The sequence below is a fragment of the Bos javanicus genome, chromosome 4 (assembly GCF_032452875.1).
Source record: "Bos javanicus breed banteng chromosome 4, ARS-OSU_banteng_1.0, whole genome shotgun sequence".
Taxonomy (NCBI): Eukaryota; Metazoa; Chordata; class Mammalia; order Artiodactyla; family Bovidae; genus Bos; species Bos javanicus.
The window spans coordinates 113,384,691-113,402,670 of record NC_083871.1 but is presented as its reverse complement, the minus strand read 5'-3'; the positions used below and the strand labels follow the sequence as shown (position 1 = coordinate 113,402,670).

The 17,980-nt window shown below is 64.6% G+C and overlaps 1 protein-coding gene across 1 annotated transcript in view; it reads right to left on the bottom strand.

The window, feature by feature from the left end:
* The window catches only part of LOC133246944 (SCO-spondin-like), a 51,436-nt gene that overhangs the window by 12,750 nt on the left and 20,706 nt on the right, over positions 1-17,980 (bottom strand). Inside the window, 34 exon segments of the mRNA XM_061415486.1 lie at positions 133-174; positions 738-961; positions 1,236-1,396; positions 1,951-2,117; positions 2,447-2,646; positions 2,750-2,846; positions 3,111-3,314; positions 3,633-3,803; positions 3,896-4,087; positions 4,200-4,246; positions 4,772-4,941; positions 5,932-6,011; positions 6,176-6,346; positions 6,433-6,639; positions 6,853-6,905; positions 7,445-7,539; positions 7,938-8,083; positions 8,287-8,418; positions 8,708-8,878; positions 9,049-9,095; positions 10,214-10,466; positions 10,710-10,874; positions 11,205-11,378; positions 12,263-12,354; positions 12,481-12,606; positions 12,722-12,851; positions 13,007-13,129; positions 13,273-13,452; positions 14,152-14,316; positions 14,416-14,595; positions 15,265-15,408; positions 15,706-15,876; positions 17,139-17,202; positions 17,899-17,971. Of these exon segments, the coding sequence (XP_061271470.1) occupies positions 133-174; positions 738-961; positions 1,236-1,396; positions 1,951-2,117; positions 2,447-2,646; positions 2,750-2,846; positions 3,111-3,314; positions 3,633-3,803; positions 3,896-4,087; positions 4,200-4,246; positions 4,772-4,941; positions 5,932-6,011; positions 6,176-6,346; positions 6,433-6,639; positions 6,853-6,905; positions 7,445-7,539; positions 7,938-8,083; positions 8,287-8,418; positions 8,708-8,878; positions 9,049-9,095; positions 10,214-10,466; positions 10,710-10,874; positions 11,205-11,378; positions 12,263-12,354; positions 12,481-12,606; positions 12,722-12,851; positions 13,007-13,129; positions 13,273-13,452; positions 14,152-14,316; positions 14,416-14,595; positions 15,265-15,408; positions 15,706-15,876; positions 17,139-17,202; positions 17,899-17,971 (4,817 nt within the window).

Genomic DNA, 17,980 nt, shown 5'->3' with positions numbered 1-17,980 from the left:
AGGAGACCCCCAAGGAGTCAGCCCTGGGCTCCTGGGCTCAAAGCAGGGCTGGAGAGGGAGGAGGCCCAGGGCTTGCTCTTCCCCAAGGGAGGGGTGCAGGGAATCGGGGTGGGAACCTGGGGAGTCTGATACCTGGAAGGCCTGTCGCTGGCTCCGCCGTGGACCCTGCAGCCCCTGTGCCAAAGAAAACCTGTTCAGAAGTGTTTCCCAGACAGAAGTGCATGAGGCCGAAGCCCCAGGGCCGGTGGTCAAGTTCCCCAAACCTGTCCCTCTCTGGTTCAGCCCAGACACCCCAGGCCCCCAGCACAGCACTTGCTCATAGTAGCAAGGCCTTTGCTCAGGCCATGCCTGATTCCTGGCATCCCTTCCTCCAACGCTCGTCTGAGTCCTCTCCATCCCTCAGACCCCCTCAGATGCCACCTCCTCCAGGAAGCCCTCCTAGACCGTACCCCTAGGAGAATGCTCAACCTCCCCCATTTTCCCGAGCACATGCATTCTCCTACAGGGCACACCCCCCATGCTGAAATGGGTTATCTGAGCCCCTGGACTCCAAGGTCAGGGTCCTCACTCTCCTACCCAACCCCCCACACACATTCGGCAAGAGTTCCAGAAATTTGGTTGAATGTATCTGAGCAGAAGAGAAACACTAAGCTAGACCCAGAGCGGGGACAGGGATGGACAGACAGGAAGGGACAAAGGGCCAGCCAGACGCCTCCCACCCCGCCCCCTTCCCTCACCTGGGCACTCTGGGCTGGGGCAGTACTCGAGGTCCCAGTGGGGCCCGTGGCAGCCCTGGCCACCAGGAGCGGGCGTGGGGCGCACACACTGGCGGCTGCGGGTGCGGGTGCCCAGCCCGCCACAGGAGCGGGAGCAGGGGCCCCACGGACCCCAGGGGCTGAAGCCACCAGCAGCCTTGGAGCAGGCCTCCACGGAGCAGGACAGCTTCCCATGCGCACAGGAGCTGGGGAGAGGGTTTGAGGATGAGGGGCCGGCAGCTCGGACCCCAGGAGAAAGGGGTGCGGGCAGACACGTCAGCCCCCAAGGGCGAGGAGACAGAGCTAGGGTGAGCCTGGGGTCAAGCAGCTGGGGCGGGGGGTGGAAGAAGGGGTGCAGGGCCGCCCAGGGCCCCTCGACACATCCTCTCACCCCCTAACCCTCAAATCCCCGCCCCAAATCCCCTACACTCTCATCATCCCCCTCAAATTCCCCCCACCCCAAATCTCTCACACCCTCACCAGTTGTGACAGCCTGTACGGAGGCTCTGACCCGAGCCCAACTCATCGCCAGGCCCAAGAGGCTGACCGTTTTCTCCCAGAACAGACAGGTGAGCCCCCGGGTCAGCGCCGGCAGCTCCTAGCCCCTGCAGCCACAAGGCGGTGAGCACACAGGGGCACTCCTGGGATGGGGGAGAAAGTGCAGAGACACAGGCTGGAGCCACCTGCCATGGGCCAGTCCTGCCCCACCCCACCCCCATGGACATCCTTGGAAGCGGGATGGGGAGAAGGAGATGGGTGGGAAAGATGCTCCTGACAGCTCTGGGTCCTAAGACTGCACTTCCAATAGCAAGTGGGACTGTGTACCTGAGTCAGGGAGCTGACCATGAGCAATGTAAGGCTATGGCTTGACCAGAGCTGGCCAGGCACCTTCCTGATCAGAGCACTTAGCCAGGACACGGCAGGGTCAACAGAGGCCATTTACAGGATGGAACCCGCGAGAGGAGAGCAAGGGAGGTGGAAAGGGCCTGAGACAGGAACAGGGACGCCTGCGTTTGAGTCTAGCTCTGCTGGGAACTGTCCCCGACTCGGTGTGTCCCTTCCCCTGCCTGGGGGCTCAGGGCCACCAGCTCTAAGTCAGGACACTTAGAGGCCGTCCAGAGGCCACAGGGTCTGCAGAGGCAAGAGCTGACGGGGGAGGGGAGGGCCCTGGGCTGCTGGCAGGGGGAGTCCTAACCTGGACACAGGCCGAACGGTGCAGGAAGGTGCCCTCGGGGCAGTGACAGCCCTCCTCGCAGCCAGCGGAGAAGCAGCCCACCTGCCCCGTGACGTGGGCGCAGGAGAAGGGGCACCCTTCGCTGGGCTGACATTCACGGTACAGACGCCCAGCCGGGCAGCCTGCCTCTGAAGGGAACTCTCAAGTGAGCACCCGCACCACACCGCCCTCGCAGCCTCCTGTGCCCACCTCCGCTCCCCCCAGTGCCCATCCCCTCCTGTGTCCCCCCGGAGTCCTGCGGACCACACCCTCCCTGGGCCGGGCCCTGGGTCACGCCCTCTCCTACTGTCTCCCCTGCCCCCCAAATCCACCTGCTTCCTCTTCTGTTTGCCCACCACTGGCCTGGGTGAGGGGTGGCATGTGGCGATGGGGTGGGAGAGGTCAAAAGGCAACCCATGAGTCAGGGTCAAAGGCCAGGATGGGGATCAGGAGTGACAGAGTCCGGGCCGGGGCTCACCTCTGCAGACCTGGGTGCGGCAGGTGCGGCTCTGGCGGGCAGGCCCGGGGCAGGGGGGGCGCGGGCAACGGCGGGAGCGCAGCTGCTCCCCTCCACCACAGGAGACGCTGCAGTCCTCCCAGGGGCCCCAGGAGCCCCACAGCCCCAGCCCTGAGCAGGCGGGCACCTCCTGGCACTGAAGGATGCCTGCCACACAGGTGCTGGGGACAAGGGTGGGGTGTTAGAAGACAGGGCCCTGCCCGCTTCCCCCGGGGCCCTCCTGCCCGGCTGGCAGCCCACACCTCCCTGACGCTCTTGGCTCACCAGTTGTCACACGGCCCCGTCACCACCTCACCGGGCTCCAGGCTCTCCCAGGAGCTGAGCCCAGACCCCGCAGAGCGGCTCTGGTTCTCAGGGATCCCTGAGGGCACAGGAAGGGGGCGGGTGCTTCAGATGGCTCAGCCAATCACCAATCCTGCTCAGGGCTCTACCCCGCTGTCTCCACCTGTGGGGACCCAGGTCCTGGCGGGCGGAGGACACAGAAGCCCCAACAGGCACCAGCCCCGGGACGTGGGAGTTGCTCATTCCTGTCCCACAGTCCCAGGCTGGCCCCCGTGGGCAGAGTGGCAGGGGCCAGGCGGGAGGGCACTGCTGTGCTCGGGGGCGGGCTGGGGGAGGCACTGACCTATGGCTCCAGGCTGGTACTGGCAGCGGCACTGGGCGGGGGTCACGCAAAGGCCGTCCTGGGACAGCTGGCCAGGGGGACACCCACAGCGGGGCTGCTGGCAGCCCATCGAGTCTGGCTGGCACTCGACCCCAGGGGACAGGTCCTCGCAGGAGCGGGGGCAGGGCTGCCCACAGGGGAGAAGATCCTGGCCACCTGCACAGTCTGCAGCAGGAGGGAAGCAGAAAGGGTGGGTTTGGGGGGTCCCACCCTGGGGGGGGGGGCGCGTCCACAGAGTTGGGTGACCAGCCCTCCTGCCATGCCCACCACCTGCTAGGACCTTCACTTGCCCAGTTCCATGGGGTGAGTGCCCTAAGGGCTCTCCCTCAAAGAAAGTGGTATGCATGTGTATATGTGGTGCGGGCCGGGGGCGGGGGTGAGGTGGGGGGGCGGGTCAGATGCAGGGGATCAAAGGTCAGAGGCAGCATCTCCCTAGCCTTACAAGCCACCACCACCACCTGCCATCTCTGCAGAAATCCTCACCCGTGCACTGAGTGGAATTGCCCTGGCAGGGGCGACTCTGCCTGTGGCCCCCAGGGCAGGGCCGGCCTCCCTCAGAGGTGGGGGGCCAGCTACACTCTCGGCTGCGATGGGACTGCCCCAGGCACACGTCACAGGGAGACCACGGTCCCCACGGGCTCCAGGCTCCATCCACTGCGGCAAAAATACAAAAGCATCCCTTTGCCTTGGGAGGCCCGAGAGGTCCCAGCCCACTGGGATTAGTGCCGCCTGGTGGGGCATCTCACCTGGGCACTCGGGGGTGCTGGCACAGGTCTCCCTCTGATGCTGGGTCCCCGCCTCCCCTGCCTCCCCGGGGCATGGGGCCCCGCCATGCTGTGGAGCCGGGCAGCTGCAGGCCCTGGAGCGGGTCCTCGTCTGTCCCTGGCAGGGCTGGGAGCACGCTGTCCACTCTGACCATGGGCACCAGGCGCCAGGCACTGTGGGGGTGAATGGTGAGCCCTGGGGTGCAGCCATCCCTCCCCCAGTCCCAGCCCTCCCTGCGCCCCAGGACACTGCTTTTTCTCACCTCGCTCTGAGCAGGGTACATACCTGGGCAAGGCAGGTCTGTGCAAGTGAGCTGGCCCTCGGAGCAGGTGCTGGGCGGGGCACGCAGACAGAGAGAGAGGGCAGCTCATTCGCACCGTGCCCTCCACACACACCCCTCCCCATCTGCCTCCCCTTCCCCTTTCCCCCACCTCCAGCCTCTGAGGTCTCAGTCCCCTCCCCACTCTCCAGCACCTCTAGTCCCTGCTCCCTGACCCACTCCAGGCATGCCCAGGGATCCTGCGGACTCAGTCCTATGGGGAAGTGACCACAGGTCGTCTGCGGCTAAAGGAAGCCAGACAGCAGGAGGAAACACCACACCGCCACCCCCTGTCCCCTCAAAGCACAAGCCCAGCTCTTCAAAGTCTCCCAGATCCCCAGAGCTGGCTGCCTCAGATTCCCCACCTGTCAGACCAGGGATTAGGGTACCTGCTGCATCTTCTCAGAGCTTGTGGGAGCCTAGTGTGCATCAGCTGAGACCGGGAGAGCTCAGGTGTGTGAGATACGGAGTGGACTAGCCCTGCCCTCACCCGTGGCATCCTGCCCGCACGCCGCCCCTCGCCCCCACCGGCCCTCACCAGTAGTTGCAGCCGTCAGGCTTGGCCAGCTGGGCCCCTGGACGGTGCCGCTCCCCAGTCAGCAGGTCCAGGCAGCTGCAGTGACCGGGCTGCACGCAGACGGTGCCGTCGGCACTCAGCACCTGGCCTGGGGGGCAGTAACAGCCGGGCTGGCAGTGCCAAACGCAGTGCTGGGGGACAGGAAGGGAGGGCCCAGGTCAGTGGAAAGCCGGGGGCGCAAGGGGACTGCTGCGGAATGGAGGGGGGCACCGGGAGCCACGATGAAGTGAAGAAGGAGGCTGCGGGGGTGGGGAGGGGGGCGCGGCGGAGAGGGGTGCAGAGGGGAGGAAGTGCGATGCTCCAGGTCATAGCTGTCTTTTCTAAACACAGTTTATGCCGCGTTTCCACTGGAGTTTCTCCTCCAGGGGAGGAGAGTGGGGAAGGGACAGCCTGCGAGGAGCTTCCCTGAATGGAGTATCCTCCAGACGTTGGGCCCCGTGGAGGGTTGAGTGGGGACCAAGGCAGATCTCCTAGGACGAAGGAGCCGGGGACCGGAAAGCTGGCGGGAGCGGCGGGCGTTTGGGAAGGCGCCGGGACTCCCTGGGAGAGGTCGGGACCAGACACCGTGTCCTGGTCCTCCCGCCTCCGTGTGGAGCCTCCCGTCCCCCTTGGACAGGCCCAAGCAAGGCTTCTCAAAGCGCCGTCCCTTCGCCCTAGCTGTTTGCTCCAGCATCTTTTGACTCGGGGCCGCGTCCTCGCCACTGCGCAGGCGCCACTGGACCGCGCCCACCCCCGGCGGCAGCCGGCCTGGGTCCCTCTCCATGGTCCTGGACTGGCCCCTCGCCCCGGCAGGCGCGTGCGCACTCACGCGCGCACAGGGCCAAGGTCTGCGCACCAACGCGCCTGGGCGGGGGGCTTCGGATGGATGATCCATCAAAAGGACTGCCCTTTTCCTGTGCGTTCCTGCTGTTTCTATCATAAAACGTGTCAACCGAGAAACGTATATGCTGTGTAAGGACGACAAGGGCTGCTGGATGAGGCTCACTCCCGCTGCTGTCTAGAATCAGGAGCCAGGCCGGCTGGGCGCTGACCCCTTTTCTTCCCTCCAACCGCGGACGGCCCCAGGTCAGAGGGGCCATACCTGCCGTCCGGCAATGTGACCGTCAGGAGCCCAGACTCACCACGAGGTCATCGCAGGAGCGAGGGCAGGGAGGGCCACAGGCGCTGTACTCCGCCCCTTCGATGGCGGTGCAGTTGGTCACTGCGGAGTGGGTGGGGTGGGGGGGGGGGGAGGGCACCCGGGTGGGTTGACAGCTGTGCGGTTCAATCTCACGCCCCTCCACCTCCCTGCTCGCCTCCCCAGAATGCCCCCCACAGCTTTCCCACCTCTCCTCCTTGACCCCCACCGCCGTCCCTGGCAGGTACCTGGGCATGGCAGAGCCTGGCAGGCCGCCCCCTGGGCCCGAGGCCCCTCGCAGTAATCCCCCAGGCCCTGGGGTGGGGGCTGATCACAGGCTCGGCTCCGGCTCCGGAGACCCCCTCCACAGCTCCGGCTACAGCTGGACCAGGGTCCCCAAGGGCCCCAGCCTCCAGCTCCTGGGGAACAGAAGAGGAAGCAGTGGCGAGGGGCTGTGCTTGACTGGGGCAAGGTAGTGGGCACGTCTGGGCTCCACAGGACTCACGGTCACACTCTGGCAGGAGGCAGGGCTCCTCCTCTGCCTCGGGGCCTGGGCAAAGAGGGGGCACCGAGGACAGCAGGAGTGGTGGGGCCATGCTGGACGGTGCCCCACCGGGGGGCCTGGTGCAGAAGCGGTGTTTATGGCGCCGGGCTGGGCCACAAGAGGCCGAGCACTCGCTCCATGGGGTCCAGGGTGACCACGTGGGCTGACCTGGGGTGCGCAGCAGGGAGAGGCAGAGAGGACAGAGCAATGGAAGGCCGAAGGGGCCCAAAGGGCGAGGGGCAGGGTGCATAGGACAGGCCGCCCCCTCCCTGCCCCCCTCTCCCAAGGGCTTTCCTCCCCAGTGCTACCTCCCTCCCACCCCTGCACAGACCCACTCTGGCGGGGCAGGGGGAGTGAAGTCAGGAGAGGCCCCCTTCTCACCCTCCTTACAGGGCCAGGAGGTGCAGTTAGTGATGAGCCCAGAGACACAGGAGCTGGTGGAGAAGCAGCAGATGGTGGGGGAGCTCTTACAGGCTGAATGTGTCCCCTCAAATTCACATGTCAGAGCCCTAACATGTGAGCGTGACTGCAGAATTGTGACCTTGTTTGGAGAAGGGGGTCTTTGCAGAGGTGATCAAGTTAAAATGGAGCCGTTAGGGTGACCCCAACACAATGTGACTGCTGTCCTTCTACAAAGGTACAGACAGAGGGGATGTGAAGACCCAGGGAGGAGATGGCCATGTGAAGCTGGTGGGAGGGATGCAGCCACAGGCCAGGGGAGGCCAGGAATTGCCCACAAACTCCACAAGATGAGTGGGACTGGGAACAGCCCCAGCAGACAGAGACAGGTGGGAAGAGGGAGACTGATGAGGAGGGGGCAGGCGAGGGGCACACGCAGGCTTACTGAACACTGTGCCTGTGAGAGGGGGCGTCTCTGTGGCCCATGGAGGCCAAGACTCCCCCACCCCCAATGCAGAGGAGAGACAGAGGGTCCTTGGGATCACAGGGCCGTTGCAGGGGGCGGCATCCTCACCAATTCTCACATGGACGAAGCACAGCACTGCCTGGGGGGTGGAGGCGTCCCCCATGGGTGCAGGGGCAGTCCCGGGTGGGCACGCACACGTTGTTCTGGAATCAAAAACCCTCCACTGCCTTCTGGTTTCCAGCGCGTTCTGCCCACGCTCCCCCAAAGCAGAGCTCAGCACCCACCTGGCAGGCACCCACCCTCAAATGTCACGGATACTCCTTCCAAACACCCATTTCTTCCCAATTTCCAGCACTGGGTAAATGCACACCATCAGGTGCAAGGGCCATGGGGAGGGGCATGGACCCCCAATTTCTGGGAGAAAAGACCTGATGGCCACTCACCCAGGGTCACGTGCTGGTCATGGAGCTGGCAGAGCAGAACCACGTGTCCCAAGTTCAGCACTCTGTCCTCAATCCTGCAGGCTCTCCCTCCCTCCCGCCCCACACTCTTGGCTTTGCCCCTGCCCAGGCCCTGAGGAGGCCAGGCAGGGGACACTCACCAGCAGGAGCATCCCGGAAGGGCAGTAGCAGCCAGGGTGGCAGGGCTGGTCAGCCCCTCTTGGGGCGCTGAGCTCTGCACAGGACGCAGGTCCCTGGGCACAGTCCAGCCACCGCTTGCCCGGGGGACACACACCGGGCACTGGCCCTGGGGGACACAGGTGGACAGCTCAGCCCAGGCACGTTCGATTCTCCCCCAGGGTCTCCCCCCGGGGGGAAGGCATCAGCTCTAGGTGTGGCCGGGAAGGTCATGGGGTTCCCCGGAAGCTCCAAAATAGGAGTTCCTGGGGGGACAGGGAGGGGTTGACGGAGCTCTGGGAGGGGTAGGGAGGAGAAGGTGGGTGCCCTCACCCGCACAGGGCTGCAGACCACAGGTGGAGAAGTCCACGGGGCTGGGCCCGCTGCTCCCTCGGGTGCGATTCCGGTAGCCGCCCCCACAGGGCACAGAGCATGGAGACCAGGGGCCCCACTCCCCACCAGGACCTGGGGTGACACCCAGGTCACTGCAGGCCCTGCCTGTCACACCCAGGCCCCCCGGTCACTCCACCCCCCGGATCCCAGGCCCCAGCAACCTCACACCCACCTCCGGACACCTCACCCCTCCTCAGGAGGCCCCAGGATACCACCTGGAACAGGGCTTCCAGGGAGGACCCCTCTTAGAGCTCCCGGGGAACCACACCCTCATGCCATCTCCTTGGGCAGGCCCTTGCACCTGTCCCGGGATCCAGGGCAGGGAGTCCCCAGGTTTGAGGACCCCAGTTGCGGCTCTCACCTCCGCATGGCCGCAGGCTGCAGAATTCAGCCTCCATGTTGGGGCCCTGGCACGCAGCCCCCCCGAAGGCAGCAGGGGGAGCTGTGCCTGCCCGGAAGCGCCGCCGAACGCCCACGTTACAGCTGCGGCTGCAGAGACTCCACGGGGTCCAGGGGCTCCAGCCACAGGCCACTGCCAGGGTGGGTGTGGGGGAGAGACACGGGATGTGTGAGACAGGTCAAGTCCTCCCTGGACCCCAACTTCCTGAGGGCACCCCCGACACCACCAGGTTGATTACTGAAGGGACCAGAATCCCTGAGACCCAACCACTGCCAATTCCTTGGCCCCGAGTATGGGGGTACCTGGGCAGGGCTCCGAGGCACACACCATCTCACCAGAGATACAGGTGCTGCAGAGAGAGGACCCAGGGAGGCCACAGTCAGCCTTCCCCTTGCACCCCTGTGTACCTGCCCCCAGGGAGAAGAGGCCGGGACGCGGTGTCCACCACACAGAAGAGGAACCCGAGGATCTGGGAAGTAAAGCAAGTTGCCCTACATCCCACGTGGAGTTCGTGAGTGACCAAGGATTCTCACCCAGCCTCCTCCCCCAATTCCACCCTCCACGAGCTCCCTGACACCCCCAGGCACCATGCTGCCCTCTGTCCCATGGTTTTATTGCCTTGATAAAAAGAATTTGCCTTTTTGTAATTTTATTCCATTTATATTTATTAAACACTGTAGAGATGGTTTTGAGTGACTCTTCCAGGCCAGTTAGGAGCTACTCAGAAGGAGTAGATACTAGTTTGAGTCTCCTGGATTTCTCTTTTGAGGTTTTCCTCTTTGTTTTTCTCCAGTAAATGTTTCAAAACCCACTCCTCAAAAATGTTGACATTTCAGAAAAAAAAATCTAGAAAGGAAAACGAGAAAGGGGCAGGGGAGAGAGGAAGAATGAAGGTGGGGATTGGGGGAGGACCAGGACATAGAAAGTAAAAAGGAAGATAAAAATGAACTGAATAAAGAAAAATAATAACAAAAAAAGGAATGGGGTTAGTGCCCCCTCTGCTGGCGGATTCCTGGTATCAGCTTTGTGACTTGGGCGATTCAAGGTTTCTGTGCAGAAATCAAGTGGGTCCCAGGAAGTCAATTATACTCAGGAAAGAGAAACAGAGGCAACTGGAAGGAGAACGTAGACCTGCTCGCCTAACTCTAGGCTCTCAGTTCAGTCCAGTGGCTCAGTCGTGTCCAATTCTTTACAACCCCATGGATTGCAGCATGCCAGGCCTCCCTGTCCAGCACCAACTCTCAGAACAACTCTAGGCTCTAGATCCATCATAAATCACCTCCTTCAACTGAACCTCGGTCTCCCCATAAGTAAACAAGCTAGATAGTTCCTACAGACGCCCGCCCTTCCGGGCTTCACGTCAGGATGGAGGCATGCTGAGCACCCCCGCTGCTGGTGGGAGTCCACGCCCACCCACCTCGTGGCTACGGGCCTCCCCACTCCACGCTCCCCGACCCTGATGCCCACCAGTTGCTGCAGGAGTCCAGCCGGGCCACTGCTCCGGGGGCATAGAGCTGCCCGCGCAGCTGGCAGGGGCACTGACTCGGAGGCAGGCAGCTGCTGTTGTGCAGGAAGAGGCCCGCAGGGCAGGCGCAGCCAGCGGTGCAGACGCCAGTGCACTCCACCCCAGGGCCCCGCGCCAGGCACAGCCCGGGGCACGGGCCCCCCTCCCAGCGGCACTGCTCTGCTGAGCGGAACACCATGTCGCCCGGGCACTGGGCTGCACAGGGAAGACAGAGCAGGTGTCGGCAGGGGGCACACGGAAGGGCCTGGGAGATGGGAGGGTGTGTGGGGGAGGAAGCTGGGGGCTGAAGGAGACAGGAAATAGGGCCAAGTCAGCTCAAGGCACAGCCTTTCCTGGAGGCAGAGGTCAGTGCCAAGCGAAGGTGGGTGGGGAGAAGGTCAGCACCCCCCGGGGGCCGGCTGGTCGAAGCGGGCTGGAGAACGGGAAGGGGACATTCACCTGTGCAGGGCTGCATGTTGCAGTCCCTGGTCTGGCTGTGGGGTCCCTGGCACCTGGGGTCTCCAGGAGCCGAGGCAGAGCACCTGCGCCCTCGGGTCTGGACGCCCCCATTACATGGGGCAGAGCAGGCGGACCAGGCGGCCCACTGACCCCAGACACCCAGCCCTGGGAGGAAGAGACAGCCAACAACGGTCAGGGACGTGGCAGAGATGGGGGATGGCCAGGGTGGGCGGGGGGGGGGGCGGTCCGGAGGTCTGCAGGGTCTGAACAGCAGCCTCAGCCCCCACCACACCCACACCTCCAGGGCTGCCCTCAACACGCTTTCAGGCCAGGTCCACCCTGTGCATCCTCCGCTGGGCTTCCGGGGGGGCTATGACTGGGGGCCAGGGAGAAGCTTCTGGGCAACAGCCAGGTTTGCCTCCACCCTTCCCAAAGTGTTCTTCTCTTCATCCATGCCTCACCCCACCCGAGGGCCCCCCCCAGAAGGTGCCATACCTAGGCACACAGGGGGGCTGCAGGGCTCCTCCTGGGTGGCCTCTCCTATGCAGGACGTGTCCCCGGGGCCGGGACAGAGCCGGGAACGGCTGCGCAGGGCTGGGCCCCCTCCAGGGACAAGGCAGCTCCGGGAGCAGGCAGACCAGGGAGCCCAGGGTGTCCAGCCAGGCACCTCTGCAAGGAAAAAGGTGGGAGGCTGAATGGGGCCCTGCAAGGCGGGGGTGGCTCGGGGCAACAGGGGTGAGGTCCGAGAAGCTACAGGGGCAAGAGAAGGGCTCGTGAGGGCAGGCGTGGTCTCTGCCCCTGCGGGACCCCAAACGTGGACCCAGGTCTTCCTCTCAGAGCTTAGCTTCCTGCTGAATCTGGTTTGCATAAACGCCGGGAGTCGGTGATGGACAGGGAGGCCTGGCATGCTGCAATCCATGGCGTTGCAAAAAGTCGGACATGACTGAGCGACTGAACTGAACTGAACTGAATCTGGTTCACTGGGCCCCCACCTCTATCTGGGGGCCTGGAAGGTACCTCCAAAAGCCCTCATGATTTCTTCCAGAGCCTTCTAAACAACGGTCCTTCATTCAGCCTCAGTGAGGAAATCCTAGAGACCCCTCAGACAGCCAGCTGCCATTCTCCAACAGCCCCTCCTTCCTTCTCCTGCTCAGAAACTGCACCCAGATCCCCTGGGCCCCCAGCTGCACCCCAACTTCCCTGCTCTCACCCTGCCCAGTTGCCTGCTCACAAAAGACCCACAGACCTCCGCTGGGATGGCTCTGGGGGCCCCCCCCCCCGCCATGGAACAAGGGCATCAGTCTTGGGCTCCAGGAGGTCCTGAACTAGCCCTCTCTTCCTGCCCCCGCCCCCAGGTCCAGCCTCACGCCTCCATCCTGCTGTCAGACACTTGCGCCCCTGCCCAGGCCTTCATCTCCTCCCGAGGGCGCCTCCTGAATGGGGGAGGCTGCGCCGACCACCCAGGACTGACCACCCAGCAGAGTGACCAGCAGGCTCGACCCAGCCGCGCTCTCCTGGCAGGATCTGGAGGACGGAGGCTGGCGGGGACCCACCTGCCCCGCACGCCGAGTAGCAGGCCTGCAGCTCCTGCCTCTGGCCCTCACACGGGGCGCCCCCCGAAGCAGCCGGAGGGTTGGAGGGGGACCTGAGGAGAGAGGCAGCGTGGGCACCGCTCCCCACCCCGCCCCTCGCCGCCCCCCCACCCCGAGGCCCTCCGCTCGCCCCGTGCCGCCCCATCCCTTCCGGTTCCATCGCCCCTCTGCCTGCACACCTGAACCGGGCCCTCAGGCCAGAGCCACAGGAGCGGTCGCAGGGACCCCAGGACGACCAGGCTGACCAGCCGCAGGGCACGGGGCAGCCCCCTGGTTCACACAACAGGGCCCCCTTCTCACACACGCTGGGGGGGTGGCGGGGGGCAGGGGGCGGAGGTCAGGACCGGAAGGCGGGGAGTGGCCCCTGACCCCGCCCCGCCTCGCCCCCCCCCGCCCCCCACGGCGGGCAGGCGACCTGACCATCGGCTGCAGTTATCCAGGAGGAAGGGCACGCCTGGCTGCTGCAGCTCTTCGCCAACAAGGCAGGGGCACTCGGAGAGGGGCAGGCAGCCTGCATCCTGGAGAAGGAGCCCGGGGGGGCAGCGACACCCTGGGTGGGGGAGGGGGCTCTCAGGCCGGAGAATGGGGGGCAGCAGGGAGGCGGGATGGAGACGGAGGGCTGGTGGGCCTGCTGGACGCCCACACTTCCCCCACCACCCCCGAGGACCTTGCCCGCAGCACCCCTGCTTGCTGGGTGCGCCTCACCCTCCAGACAGAGTCCGCTGCAGCTCCTGTTGGCCTCAGGATCCAGGCAGGAGGGTGGGCACGGTGGCACCAGCCCCTTCCGGCAGAGCTCAGCACTCACATGCACTCGGCCCTGCCCGCAGTCTGGGGGATGGGGGTGGGGGGGAGTGGAGGATGGGCACCAGGCAGGAGACACTGAAAGGCCCAGCGAAGGGTCCCACAGCCCCACCCCCACCCCGGGGCTCCCCCCTCAGATGCCCCCCCCGCCCCAGCCCAGCTCCTCTCACCTGTGCCACCTGCACAGGGCTGCAGGCCACAGGGTGCCCTCTCTTGGGGGGGCCCGGGGCAGGGGGCACCACCATTCTTGGGCGGGGGGTCCATACAGCTTCTCCGACGACTCCGATGGCCGCCCCCACACGAGACGCTGCAGGGCCCCCAGGCCTCCCACTCAGCCCACGCCCCAGCCACTGCGGGGGAGCGGGAGGAAGAACGGGGGTGAACCAGGCGGTGAACCCCAAGAGCTGCCACCCCGCTAGAGAGAGCAGGGCCAAGGGGCGGGGGAATCTGGGCAGTGGCCAGCGGGGTGGCTTAAGGCAGCGCCCCAAGGCCTTCGCAGCTTCCTCTCGTGTCCCAGGAAAGCCCCCTTAGGTGGGTAGGGCGGGTGACGTGTGGAAAGGCCTTTGGGGATAAAGGCTCTGGTCCCCGAAAAGGGAATCCCGGGGCGGCGCGCCCCCTGGAGGCAGCGGTGAGAAGCGGGGTTACAAAGGCTGCCTGCGGGCGGAGGAAGGCCCGCGTGGGAAACCCTGGATGCAAGGATGCGGCGGGCTGGGGCCCCTCCCTGAACAAAAGCGCCGCGGGGCCTCGGGCGCAGAGCCCGGGACCAGCGGGGCCGCCTGTTCACAGCCTCCCTCTGGGGCGGGCAGGCCGCGGCTCCAGTTCCCACACTCCGGCAGGAAGGGGGCCGGGCGGGGAGCCGCCTTCGGACAAGCCCTCAGTGGGGAGGCAAGGCTGGGATGTCGGAGGGGGCTGTCCTCCTAGAGTCCCGGAGCCGGACACACGGGTCCCAAGGGGGAGCAGGGGCATTTCCCCGTGAGGGTGTCCCACCTTGGGCGGGGGGCGGGGGGCGGGGGGTGGTGCGGGGAGGCCTGGGAGGGGAGGCCGGTTACCTGGGCAGGCCTGCACGAAGCAGGGCTGGCTGCGGAGCCGGTCCGGTGGGCAGCTGCCCCCGGGCAGGGGCGGCCGCAGTAGCTCCCGGCGCTGGAAGGCGAGGCCCAGGCCACAGCTACGGCTGCAGCTGCTCCAGCCAGACCAGGGCGCCAAGCCACAGTCCACTGCAGGGACAGGCCGGCCGAGTTCAGAGAGGGACTCACGCGGGAGCGGGCCCTCCCCAGGGCGGCCCCCAGCCTGACCCGGACCAGCCTCGCCCCTACCACAGCCATTCTCGTCCGAGCCGTCCTGGCAGTCCAGCTGCAGGTCGCAGCGCCGCTCGGCAGGCAGACACTCCCCACTGCCGCAGGTCAGCTGGCTCGGGGAGCAGAGGTCCCTGGAGGCCGGCAACCCCGGCAGGGTGGTGGTGGGCACGGTGAAGGGCACGGTGCCCGCTGCCCGTGCTGGGGTGGGGAAGGGCAAGGGCACAGGTCATTCCGGCCGGTGATAAACTGACCCCTTCCACCCCAGGCCCAGCGCAGAACTGAACCTGCTGACCCTGGCCTGGCCTTCCCTTCCTCCTGATTCCTCCCACACCCACCCAGCCCAGCACCCAGGCCTCCCTCTGCTATGAGTGGGGTGGTCTTCCATCCACACACCATCTCACAGTCTGTCAACAGCTCTTTGAATGTCCCAAGAGAAGCCAGAACAGTTCACTCCCCAGGTATCCCTTCCTGATGGATTTCCCCAGAGTAACTGGCTAACACTCCATCCTTCCCCTTATTGGCTTATACTTGATTGTTCTTCTCTTGATTGAAAACTAGGCTTTGAGCATATTGGTCTACTTTGATGGATGGATAGATGGGTTGATAATGGATGGATGGATGGATGGATGAACAACCTCCAAGGTCAGAGAGGTTTTATAAAACACCTATCCCATGCCGCCCCTTCACTACCAGCCAAAACACACACTGCTGGTTGTTTTAACCCAGTCGGTTTCCTTCCACTCCCCGTGGCCAGGACTTTCCCAGGACCTTCTCATATATGCTAAAAACAGAGGTAGGCACCTCCCCAAACCTACAGCCATCTTGCCGTTACCACCCACATGGCACCGGACTCTCCAGGGTGCTCACCGCAGGGCCTCTCATCAGAGCCGTCCAGACAGTCCTCTCTCCCATCACACAGCTGCTCCAGCTCCACGCAGCCCAGGACCTCACAGGGCACCTGGCCTGGGCTGCACTGCACAGGCGGGAAGGGCCCCGGCGTGGTGTTCTGTCCTGTGGGCGCCACCGCAGCCAGCTGACCGGCCATCGCCCCCTCCCCAGCCCTGTCCTCTCTCCTCTGTCACCTCCTAGCAGCCCCCAGCCTCCCTCCTGACATCCGCTGTGCCCTCCCTTCCTGCCCCTCGTGGGATTACGGAAAAGCAGGGAGTGGTCTCGGGAGACTTGGATCCTAGGCTTGATCCTCCCAAGCCCCTAAGCTCAAGCTATGTGACCTGGAGCAAAGCAGCCAAGCTCTCAGGGGCTCGGTTCCTCTACGGGGAAGCCGTCTCTACAGGGCAGGAGGCATCTCACCAGCAGGAACCTCGGGCGTCACCATGGGGTGTGGGGGGAGCACCGTCACAGCTGCCATTTCCGGTCTCAGGGCCTGTGCCTCCGGTTGGGAGGTGGGGCTGGGGGTCACAGTCTGCACAGATCCCCCAGGACTTGGGTGAGGCTCGGACCCAAGACTCGCTGGCCCCTTGCCTAGGAGTGCAGGAGGGAGGGGGAGCCCATCAGTTCCCTGTCCCTGAGATAAGGCCGACGCAGGCCCTCCAGAGGGTTTTCCAGGTCTTGGGGTGGTGACAGGTGACACCCCACCTTCTGAGGGGCTTCAGATCAAAATGGAAAGGGGACTCGGTCGTCCCAGGGGCACAAGAAGAGTTTTAACTGAATGCAGAAGAAAAGCTGAGTTTTGAGTGAGATGTGTACTCTCCACTCACAAAGACACACACAGCAGCCTCCAAGTGAAACTCACTATAAAGTCAACGTTTATGGAAAAACGCAAACAGCAGCAGGAGGAGCTGCCTGGCCAGAGACTCAGCACCAGCCCTTTACTGCAGGTACAGAGAAATCGGCCAGGAGCCTCCTGGCAGCTACAGGGAAAAGAGGGATGAACCTATTTTGTACAAGAGATTCATGCTTAAAAAGACAGCCTTTTTTCTAGAACCAGACTTGGGATGAGAGGAGACTTCGTCATGGGAGTCTGCATTCTGTGGACCCAAGTGATGGTTCAAGCGGCTTCTCACAAAAGATGCAGAAGCACTGCTAGCCAGGCTTCCGAATAGCTATCCTCAGAACTTTCTGGAAGGGACCATATGCACCAATTATAAGTGCTCCTGGGCTCACAGAGGGGGAAAATGAGGCTCCGGGCAGGTGGTGAGATGGACCCAACACGTCCCAAGAGAGAAGGTCATTCCCAGCTGCCCTGATAGCCCTCACTGGCCACCTTCGCTCTCCTGGGCCCTCGTGCAGGTGAAGGGCCAGGCGGCCATGGTTGCAGGGGGGGCTGGCACACAACGGGAGCCCCTTCCTTGTCCTATTTAGGACCCCGCTAACTGGGTGACCCTGGCTTCCCGTGCCCACTGACAGACATCTGCCTGCAAACGCTTCCGAAATGGGTGTGTGCAGGGGTGGGGGGTGGAGGGAGTTCTGGGCAGCAGCCCACAGATGGGCCAGGGGCCTGGGGAAGGCAGCCACCCCCTGCAGGGCACAGGCTCAGCCCCAGGGACCAGCCAGAAGCCTCATACCCTGGAGCCCAGGATGGTGGGCAGGGGCTGGACCTGGCCAAGGAGTCCACGGGGACCACACCTGCCTCCCTGAGCCCCCCTTGCTCAGTCAGAGGACAAGAAGGGTCAAAAAACTGAACTCCAGAGATGTAACAGCCCCCTGCCCTGAAAGAACAGGAAGGCTGGCAGGGGTCAGGGGGGGTGTGGCCAGGAAGGCGGCCTGGAGTTTGGGCACATTACCTGTGGGGGGCACGGGTGACCCCCGCCCGGGATGCCAGTGGTCAGCTTCTGCTTCTGCCAGACCCTGCAGAGATAGGAGATGGTCAGCTGCCGGTGAGGCCCCAGCCCGGGGGCAGTTCAGCCTGGTGTCCAGCTTCTCATCCCCTCTGGGAGTGCACTCGGACCCCCAGCTCCAACCCTCTCCACGGCGCAGGGCAGAGCTGGGGTGTGCAGTTTTGATGTCGGGCTCCACACCCCCCAAGTGCCAGGAGCTCAGGAGCTGTTCTTCCTGCCCGCCCAGGCTTGTGCCTGAGTGCTGGGGTCACTCTCCCTTCTGGGGTCCCCACCAGGCTGTTCTCCTGTGGGACAAGTGCCCGGCCCCCATCTCTACGTTACCCCCCACCTCCCATCCTTCAAGCCTTGTCCAGGAAGCCTCCGGGGCCTATGGGCTCGGGTTGGCTCTGAGCACCTGATGCCCTGGTATCGGCCTGTGGGCATCGCCACGCTACAGGTACATGGGCCTCTACACCTCTCCCGTCTCCCTGACTCCTCCTGGCCCAGCGTCCGCCCAGTGCTCCCTGCACCCTCTGGCCCCCAGCCCAGCACCAGGCTGGCCCCAGGAGGCCCAAGGCCGAAGCCCCGATGGAGAAAGGAATACCAGGGCTGCACAGGGAGGCCACGCTGTCTGACAGCGCGAAGGGAGTGAGGACCAGGGCTGCTGAGATGCTGGGGTGCCCCGGGCTCTGCGCCCTACCCGCTGGGCTCGCGTCTCCCCACACACCTCGCTGGGCTGAGGGGGCAGCTGTCCAGGCTGGGCGGAGGAGGGTGCGGAGCTCCAGGCTGTGGACTCGATTCTGAGAGAA